We start from the raw sequence: 11,182 nt of genomic DNA on the forward strand, positions 1-11,182 counted from the left end.
GCACTTATTATTATTTATAATAATTAATTAATTCAGTAATTTAAGATTCTCTCTTATTCTTGATCCATGAATTTATCTTTATTGTAAGATATAAGGACGGTAAAGGGTTATTAAAAATAAATACGATTAAAACGAGAGTCAAGTATATTGTATCATATTTTAATGTAGTTTCTTACTCAAGAGTACGCTCGCGAGGATCTTCTGCTCGGAATTTCCCTCGCAATTTATATTACTATAAAATAGTTAGAAGCCAGAGATTTCGCTTTATATATCCTCGCGACATTTCTCGCGGCTCTTGAATATATCTGGAAAGATTATTAATTGCGCTGTTACTTTCGTCGATGAGAAAGAGCCAATCCGACACAACGTGCATTCTAAAATTGGATTGGCCACGAATATATGTGGAAGAAAGCCCGAAATATAAAATATTAATTTTATATTAATTAATTTTATAGGTTTTAATTATGTAATAATACTATTCTAATTATACTAATATTTAGTTATAATAATTGTACTAAATATACTTTATGCAATATTACTAAACATATGCAAACGTAATAAAATTTTTATTTACCACATTTGTCTGTGAAATTAAGGAGAAATATTCAGATTTCATAAAATGGTTCAATACATTAATCGCAAATACTAAATCTCATTTTCGCGGCTTTCTCCCACTTTTCGTCTACTTAATTAAAGATCGCTTTTGTTTCTATCTATACTTAATAACGTTAATCGATAATATTTCAATCATACCAACACTTTGCTATAGCGCATCTTCTTAACAAAGATATATAATCGTCATTTTGATAAAAAAAAGATACATCGATAAGTGTCATCTGATATCCATTATCATTGATTGATTTTTATTAAATCACGAACATATACTCATAGAGAATAGCATACATCACTTAACAATTATAATCGAGATTAATCAATTTAAATTTTTTGAGCGTGATAGATTTATTTTGATTACGTTATTATTCAAATACAACATAATTTCTGATTATTTTTTCATAGCTAATGAGAATCATTATTTATGTATAATAATTTAATTCCAACTGAGAGATTTAAAAATTATCACTTGCATTTAAAGCATTTTTTGAATAAAAAGATTAATTATCAGAGACACTTATCTTTTCGATAACAATTTCGCAATTATAATCTTTTTATGTATAAGAAGACGTTGTTGTTGTTTCTATAAAGATTCTATTTGCATGATTTTATGGTAAATCATTTGCGACGAGCGACGATTGTTTCAAGATCAAGAAGAGCGCAAATCTATTCAACAAGTTAGAAGAAACTTGATGTCAGGACTAACTATAGGTCATAACTGTCTATTTATCTAATATTAATAGTAAAATAACTCGTTGTAAAAAGTAACGATATTGCAATATAAAAGTTTAAAAAGCTGTGAACAATTTCAAAATTATGAAAAATTACAAAATTATAAAATTACACAGAAAACGAAAATGCCGTATCGTCTGGCGAAATTTTCTACATTTTACGCGAGAAATACGAAAATTCGTATGTTCATAATTCTGGATGAGAAAAGGCTGGATTTATATCTCTCGCCCAGAGTTTATAATATACTTGCAGTCTCTCTGAAAATATCACTTTCAAGTTTAAATAATAAAGATAAACTAAAAGAGAATAATACATACATAAGGAATAATTTAATTCAATTACAGTCACTAATGGAACACTCAAATGTTGGATTTAAAATGTTAAATAGCTTAAATTAATTATGATAAAAGTTATAATTTCAATTGCTTCTTCATCGATTATTAAATGTATCTTGAATGATATTCCGTATATATCCCTTTTATTTATGGACATCTTAAAATATGTATTTACTTTTTGATAACTCTAGAAATTATATAGAATGCTTAAATAATACTGTATAATTGTACAATTGTTAAATTATAGAAAAAATTATAGAATTTAAATTAATTATAACACGTTAATTTAAAAGCCCGTTACGTGATGTTCTGGCAAAAGGCAATAAAATTTTTAATTCACAGAGAAAAAGTTTCGCGAGCAGAATATACCAGATTCCTATATAGATTAAATCTAAAGTTTAATATTTTGTTCCAGCTCGGTATAAAATTTTATTGGAGCGTCCGAATATATAACGCAACATTTTAATTAACGTACACGCGAAAGTTTCCTTAACAATTCGATTATTTATCTGGCAAGCTTAGCAATAAGTTATTTGGCACTTGACCCTCTTTGAAATCCCGGTTAGTATATCGCTAAGCTTTTTTTTTTTAAACCTTCATATAAGTACGATGCTTTCTTCTGTTCATACCTTAATCTAGCATCACCTAGCTCGAAGTGCGCAATGTAATTCAGGCCTAACTTCGTTTATCGTTACATCGCTTACAATTACACGTTGCGAGAAGTCCCCTCAACCTTTTTGTTAACTATTTCACAGAAATCTCATTTGTATGTATAACGAATAGAAAATTCGCTTAGACTTTGCATTGTAATGAGCACTTGTTTTTACGTCGCGCACGTTTTGCAAGTTGAGAAAACCTACTCGCCATGTTATTACTCGCATCTCCTTTACTCAACGTAGAGTTCTCAATAGGAGGGGGTTCATTTTAGAAAACTTAATCGAACACATATTCAACAGCGTGACATACATGTAAAGTCTATACATAACGCCGTGCGAAATTATTTCCATCGCCTGGATCGCCCTTTCGTTCAGCTGCGCGTATATTTACTGTTCAACAATTGCATTTCGCTAGACTTAAGTAAAGTATTAATAATAAAACATGTAGTAAATATAATCTGTGTACATCTATATACACACACACAATACACGAGTATGTATATAGACTTCATATACACCGCGCTTATCGGCGATCCGATTAGATAATATATACCGATACATTTATCCGATGATGGATGACCGAACGGGGTACGAATGCGGTGTGCGCAGGCTAATTATTAATTAGGATATCCTATTGTAAACTTTTTGGCGCTGTTTTGGCATGATTTAAATTCGTCCGATTTTTGAGCCGTACTTTATTATCATTTCTGAACGCAATTTTCGACAATACAAACGTGCGAGTCGTTGCGCCACTACTGTAATACAGAACAAATAATTTACAAAAACTCACTCCTCGTATGATATCACAAATTTATCGATATTCATACTGTATTATTATGAGACAAACGTATTAAGATAATATCTGAATAATAATTTATAGATCATATATATATATAAAGCCTGACGCATTTATCCGATGAACACGATTGAGCAAATAATCGTATAAGAGATAAATTACTTGGTAAGGAAAAAATATATAATATTTGCACGAACTCTCTTCTCGGTGGAGACTCGCGGAATGCAAAACGAACGACTCAATTTTCTTCCAGTATTCAATCTCTATTGTAGTATCGTTGCCGCGCTGATTTCAGTCTCGCTAATTTTTGCTTTTAACACGAATGTTGTGCAATTATCGAAAGATATTGACAAGTCGACGTCATTATCTTCTGCTGGAACGTATGGCAGAGCGGGCTAATAAGGGGCCGATTTTTTCGAAATTTTCGTCTACCGGTCGTTTGCTACTGTATGGAACACACAGTCAGATGATGCGATAGAGCGTGGTCCAATAGAATAGGAGTGCCTGCAGCTAGTTCTGTACCGGCGTCAGCGCAATCGTCGTCGCAATCAAAGTAGTTGCTCTGGAAGAAAAACAGCGAGTATCATTACATTGTAATAGTGCAATAGTGAAGTATTTTAATTTAATTCAAGCAATCAATTAGGTCTAAACTTCGGTATTATGAATAATGTATTATTAATAAATTAATATATTTCCTCTCTTTTTTTTATTATAAAATTATTTATTTCTTTACATAAGTATATAAAATAGTAAAATATATATTTCACAAGATATACTTGTATTATTAACATATTTTAGCCTATACATATTAGTTTGGAAACATTAATTAATAATTCTCAGTTTTTAGAGTAAAGACTTATTTATGCGTGTATTTTGTTAACAAAAATTTTATATAACTGACAAAGTTTATAGCTTTTACATTAACAGTCTTACAATCTGACTCGAATCAGAATTTTCCGACCGTAGCTAACGAATCTAAAAGTGCAAGCCAAAATGGAGCAGTAAAAAAAGTTCGTTCCGCGACGAGTAATCCGTAACAGAATTGTCCAATTAGTACACAAACTAGCCAATATCAACTTCATTTGTGTGAATACAGTTGTTGACGTCATTTTGTTTGTGGCAACCATATATGCGATGTAATTGCCTTACAAGAAGAAAGAATAGACTGTGAATATTAATTAAATTCAATATTTCTTGATCGATTAATATTTCCAATAAAATTCTAAATTGTCAATTTGCAATATGGCTGGCACATATAGTGCTTACAAGTAAATGCTACAAGTTGTACCTAAATAAAAAGTCTTTTAAAAGTGAAATAACTTTCGTCACGCCTTGTAATATTTCGTTAAATATTATATAAAAGTTATGGGATTGTGTATTAATAAATGTTCGTATATTTTTGTTTATTTAAATAAACTCTAGTTGAAAGAGAGAGAGATTAAAGACACAAATTACAAATTACAAATTTTATTTAAAGTAAAAATTTTTTTGAATAATCAATATGTCAAGTCCAATATATCATATATTATGATACAGTTATATAATATCATAAAAGATTATATATAAAAGATTATAGTAGAGCACAATACATATTGTCAATATTGTCATGTTGATCATTAATAAATGATTACCTGGCAATCGATGCACCGGCAGCTATCGGTCAGCGAGCAAGTGAGGCCAAGGATCTCAACAGCTTCCTTGTAAAGTTCGGCGCTTGACTTCCGCCGTCTTGGCGGTGACGTGGGTGCACTGACTGTGCCGGTACCCGATGGTCTCCTGCTACTCTTTAGCCTCGACGAGGACTCTCGAGACAAGGAAGAGGTCGACGTTGATCCCCTCGGCCGATTGTCGCTCGTGAGTAACGCTCGACCTGCCGGAGATGCGAACAGCTGCAGCATGTCCATGTCCTACGGTCATATATTTACTAATTAAACGTTACGCTTGCGGCATTACATTGCGTGTAATACGTCTCATCTTATGACATACAACGTTAATAAAACATTAATATAATAATACAACGTTATAATAATAAATTACAATGAATACTAAAACATATACTATCTATATGTTTTTTTATCATAATGTACAAATTCACGCATGTAAAAGAACATTGTGCATGTTAAAGTTATATCACATACAGATTTTTTCATCAATTTTATTAATTTTAGGAAATTTCAATAATGATTAAAAATGTCAATCAAATCTCTTCATACATACGTTTAAAATGCGTTTAATTGTTGTGAAAAATATGTATAATATGATTTTGAATTACACGAATTATACAATTACTAGCGAAGCTTGTTAAAAATACCGCTTATTATAGAATCAAGGAATACTGTGTACCTAACATGAAAACATTCTCAACGCAAATTTTCTTTCTCAGGATCCTATTCGTTTTGGAAGGACCTCATTTTGCCACGCACCCTTGGGCAAAGGACTTTTCTAACAATACAGCATAGGCACTAGGAATATTATTACAATAAAAATCGTACTGATCCCAGAAAGGGAAGAGATGTTATTAAAGTTGTTACGTTAAACGTTCAGTCTGTTCATGAATATTATTTTTCATTTACTTTCTACAATAGAAATGCTAAAAATAAAAAAGGCTAAAATCTCGTAATGATATTCTGCTTAAAAGCAGAAGTTATTTAAACTACGTTATTATAGAAGAGATTGTATGAAAATATCTCACATTCTTTTTTATATATTTTAATAGTATTCTTTCCGAAGGATGCATCTTTTCAAATATGTGAAGTAGAAATTTTCTACAATTTTTCACCATACTTGTTTATTTTTTTTTTTTTTTAAGTTTGAGATATATAATACTTTGAAACTTTTAATATAAACGTATTATTAAAATTGCACGACTGTGAGCCGAATATTCGTTCGCGTCTTTTATTTCAAACTCTTCTTATAACGATCAAACTTTTATATTTAAAGAAAAAACGTAATCTGTCTTTATTCTTTATAGTCAGAAATAAATTGCAGGCATATCATGAATATGGTACTACGTGCGGTCTTTTCCAAAGGAAAACTTTTCATGCCTAAAATGAAGGGATGTACTGAAAGCCCAAACGTAGACACGAATGATGATGACATTTAGAGAGCGATTTTCTTAATTACAAGAAGATCATTAAAAATTGCTCGCTAAAATAAACATATTCACGAAATGAACGTGCTTCTATATTGTACGTGCCTGAATCGTTTCACCGGAAGAAAATAATTGGGAGCACGAATAATTGAATTTAACTTGAAAAGTTGGAGAATTTCAAACGAAGATATCTCAATTCCCATCTTGGACGTGAACAATTTTCCACTTTTGCGAAACTTCGCAATTCTTGCGCAAGTACCGTTCCATCCGTGCGTCGGAAAAACCGTAATTACGCCGACTTGCTTCTGCGCTTTTAACTATCATCTAGCTATGCTCAATGCTTGCTTACTCGTATTTTCGTTGGAAAGACTTTTCATCGAGTTTGCTGAAAATCTCATTGAAACTAGTTACGATCAGCGAAACCGGGACGAAACAGCGCGGTTTTAAAAGCATTTTCAGTGCGCAGATCGTCGCTTGCAAGTTGTTACACATTGTGAACTTTCGCCGAAAATGTAAGATATATACTTTTGGCAAATGCAACGAGTTTCGTCTACGAGCATGGTCGAAGCAGCTTTAAGTTCTTCACTTAACTTACGAAGGGTTTAAGAAGAGAAATGGAAGTCCCCGTAAAATCCAGCAGGATGCTGCATAATGCAACTGGAATTCGTTAAACGATCTTATTTTATTCAATATCGTAGAAACTACTAAAGAAGCAAACATAATAAATTTTTGAAATAATCTCGTTATTATCGACATCAGCTAATTAAGTAATCTTGCGGTCAAGTGTAAATTATCTAATTGAATCAATTGACTCAATGTTAATTACAAGAATTATATTGAAAAAGTGTAAAAAATTATGTCAACAGAATTTATTGCTTTAGCTATATCTGTAATTTTATATTAAATATTATATGTACAGATATTAATATCATAGATTTTATAAAAAATTAAATATATCAGAAATATGATTGAAGTCGCTCTCTATAAATTTTATGAATTTAATGTAACATTATAGACTCTGAGCTGACATTCAATTTTTATTAATAATAATAACCCAGATTAAATTACATTGTGCTAGTTCATGGCGAAACATATTCGAGAAAGTCACTCAAGCGACTCCTTTTATCAGTTAGAATATGCATCTTTGTCCTTTCGTTGTGTAGAGTCTGAGAGAGATGCTATTAGCGCAACTTTAACGAGATACATTGCTGTCACAAGAAACTTCAATAAATTCATACAATTATTATTTAATGTTGTTTATCGCATCCGAACGGAATCATAATTAATCATAATTTCATTTAAAATATTTGATATTATATGTTAATACTCCTCTCTTATACAGTAAAGCAGAAAGCACACGTTATATCTATTTGATAATGTGTGCATTTCATTAATCATGTAATATAATAATACAAAATAATAAATTCTTTTACAATATAATACATATGTATATATAATATGATACAATTATTATTAAATATTATATATTATCACATTTATGATCATAATTCTCATAGAAATATTAATTCGTGCAGTAAATATTTCAATGTTTAACATATTCAAAAACTTGCTTATTGAAAAAGAGTTAAGATATCGTAACAAATTTCTATAAGTAGATTTAAAAATCTATTACACATCATCCTTTTATGAGTGTTCAATGTTCCTATATTTTTTCCCATTTCTAATGTTATTCAGTATGGAAGACAGATGAAAGCAGTGCTCTTAACCCTTTATCGCGACCGATCAATTTTGCGCAAGTCTCCGTGTTGAGCGATTATATCCTGAGAAACAAAAACTTTTCCTTTGGCCACAGCCATTTTTCTTTTCTATGAGTAACGATCTTTATCATATTCAAGGGCAATGTCTGGAAAGAACGTCATCTTCAGAATGGTTGACGACGAACAAAAGAAGTTGATGGAAAAAGGTAAAGAGATCAAATGGTGAGCGATAACAAGCGCCAAGCTGATTCGATGTACCCAATGTACAGGGGAAGACAGTATCCCAAGTCTGTCCCTCGGGACGCATATCCCTTCGGTCTTGGTATTTTCTGCTGCGCGCGAACTTTTCTCGAATCCTTCAACGCTGATAGATAACCGGGTCGAAAGGGCGGACTTGGATAGAACGACTGACGAAGACTTTTTGCCGCGAGGAACAGGATTTCGTGGAGGGAGTTTATGCAATGGGGAAAGAAATAATTTTTACTGGAGATTGAAAAATGTACTGCAAGATATAGCCTCAAGATATATTATCCATTATATTTCTTCTCGCAAAGATCGAGTGGAGAAATATTTCATTTGGACGAATCCGCAGGTTATTGAGATGATTATATAAATTACAAAATAAGTAACACACTGCACAGTAAAAAAAACGTCTTTTTTAAAAATACCTTCAATTTCTTTTGTTCCAATTCTCGCAAAATAAAGTGCAGAAATATCCCATTTAACATCTTCGCAAAATTAATGAAATAATCATACAAATTCGCGAAAATAGATAACATATTGCACAGCAAAAGACAACGTACATCTTTTTAAGATACCAACTTTTAATTTGTCCTGTTCCAATTCTCTCGTTAATAAGGTCTTGTTATTTTTACGTTAATTTCTATCATAATGTATATTACTGATCAGCAACTTTACATCGCGTTAAAATAAAACCCACTGAACTACATACATATTAAAATTGAGAATTTGGCTATCCATGAAAATTGAATTTCGGTATGCTTTAAATAATTAGCTTTGAATATTGATTGGGGGGATAAGCATAGTTTATAGATAAGCCAATGGAAAATTATGGAGAGTAAATCAAGGGTTGCTAGTATAATAAGTAGATTATAACAGTGAGCAATCCGATTTATATATGTCGAGTAACTTAATTGTTAACAAATCGTTTTAATTTTTGGCACTTATCAACACATGAATCAGAAATTAATTTTAGCCAAGAAAAGAAAGATAAAAAGAGTATAAAGTAGTAGAGCAAAAACAGCTTTGTGGTTTAATCGGTCATAATTAACTTTATGTAGCAATTATATATAAATGTTAATTTATATAATTGTAATTGTTGCCGCTGTGTCATCATTCAGCAAATACATTTGCATTAATGAAAAAATTCTTAATTTATAAAACGAATTTAGCAGAGAATAAAATTTTCCATTTCTATATTGATCAGAGTTATATGCATTAAATTAAAAATGTGAAGATTGTGATAATGGAAGTGATAATAACAATCTCATATTAACAAAAATAGTTTTACGTTTCCTCTCGTTCCCATTAATGTGCATCAATTGTTCAAATGTCGAATCGGTATCGTTTTATCAACATTTTATATCGTATACACCTATATCATTCGTTAGCGTTTGTAGAATTTTTGAATTTATGAAACGTGTTTAATGCCGCATTATTTTACAATTTAATTCCCTCCCGTGCGGGTATTAAATATTTCCAGAGCAAATCTGCGTCATTAAACAGTAAATGTGTATCGTCGTATAAACCTACAGCTCACAGGCTTTCCCAATTCTTTCTTTCGAATTATCGTTTATCAGTCTACTATGGAAAATCAGCGATAATATCCAACTATATTTTGCTCATCCAAGAGAAGGCAGTGCTCACCCATGTTATTAATCCCCCTGTAACTCCCTTGTCAACAGAAACCATTGAGAGAGGCAGCTGCTAATGAAGAGAACCCATCTAATTAAGTTAATTAATACCAATAGAAGCTCTATAGGAAATTTTCGATAGAGGGGCGAAAACGGGTAGGAAGGGAAGGTCACAAGCGCGTATATACGAGAAGGATACGCGGGACGATTTGCGTAACAGGATAATTATGGCGGTTTCATTGTACCGATGGGCGGGTAATAGGAGAACATTGTTCGCCAGGGATGTTTAGCCCAGGATTAATACCGACGAGGTGATATCATGCGCTTACGCGGCCAGATTAATAGAGTACGCCTATGGCAAAATCTACTTTTATTGAAACGGGATTTTTATTAAGTCCCCTTAGACCGAGCACGCGTTTCACCCGCGGCGATGGTAATCCCGCTTCTTTGTGTTCCACAGAAACAATAATTGTCACGTACGAATGAGAAAGATATTATCCAGGATGGTCTACTGAATCGTTAACAATAATTTATGTAAAGAAATCCTAGTAATGAATCTATTTTTAATTATCATAAAAATGATTAAAATATATTTACTGAAAACAATTTTCTAAGTCTAAGTAATCTATTTTAATACAATAATCTAACAATATATGTTTACATTTCATAAATATTTACTTCTACACAGTAAAAATTATTTAGATTTAGAAATTTTTTTTTCAATATTATTGTACTAGCCCTGATAGAAATATATACAGTTTTTTAAGATATTCATCCAGTTATTGTTTAGTGTATTACTGTATTCGTATTAGTTATAACAACATTGCGTACGAAACTACTTGATAAGAATTTTTTTTCAGTACCTGAAACGGTTTTCTTAATAAAAGTATATTTAACTGTTATATATACTTTTGTTCAGTTATTGTCTAATATTAATAGATTATTATTAATTAAAGTATTATGTCTACATTATCTTATTTTTGTTTAATAATAATTGAGTTCAGGTATTGAGTATCTTTTGTACGAAGTAACTGAAGGCAAAGCATTACGTCTTGATACTAAGTAGTTTTACTTCTCAGTAACTAAATAAAGTTAATATAACTGTTCGGTGATTGTTAAAAAAAATATATTTCTATCAAGCAAATTTTTATATTGAACAGAGAATGGCTAAATTAAATAGATAAAATAAATCAAATAGAATGACTAATATATCATCTAGATTTCAACTGAAAAAATAAAATCTACAACATAATTATATATATTATATAAAGTTTTTTTTTTTTATTATATAAAGTATTTGATAAAACATAATTTAATTTATAACAACTCTCTCTCTCTCTCTCTCTCTCTCTCTCTCTCTCTCTCTCT

The 11,182-nt window shown here is 31.0% G+C and overlaps 1 protein-coding gene across 1 annotated transcript in view; it reads right to left on the reverse strand.

Annotated features, from left to right (window-relative positions):
- Positions 1 to 3,299: 3,299 nt before the first annotated feature.
- The window catches only part of LOC108783089 (uncharacterized), a 72,629-nt gene continuing 64,746 nt past the window's right edge, over positions 3,300 to 11,182 (reverse strand). Inside the window, exons 5-6 of the mRNA XM_018551550.1 lie at positions 4,763 to 5,038; positions 3,300 to 3,693 (exon numbers count right to left, since the gene is read on the reverse strand). Coding sequence (XP_018407052.1) covers positions 3,574 to 3,693; positions 4,763 to 5,038 — 396 coding nt within the window. The 3' untranslated portion in view covers positions 3,300 to 3,573. The remainder of the gene's footprint in view (positions 3,694 to 4,762; positions 5,039 to 11,182) is intronic.

Source organism: Cyphomyrmex costatus, unplaced genomic scaffold (assembly GCF_001594065.2).
Source record: "Cyphomyrmex costatus isolate MS0001 unplaced genomic scaffold, Ccosl1.0 scaffold141, whole genome shotgun sequence".
Taxonomy (NCBI): Eukaryota; Metazoa; Arthropoda; class Insecta; order Hymenoptera; family Formicidae; genus Cyphomyrmex; species Cyphomyrmex costatus.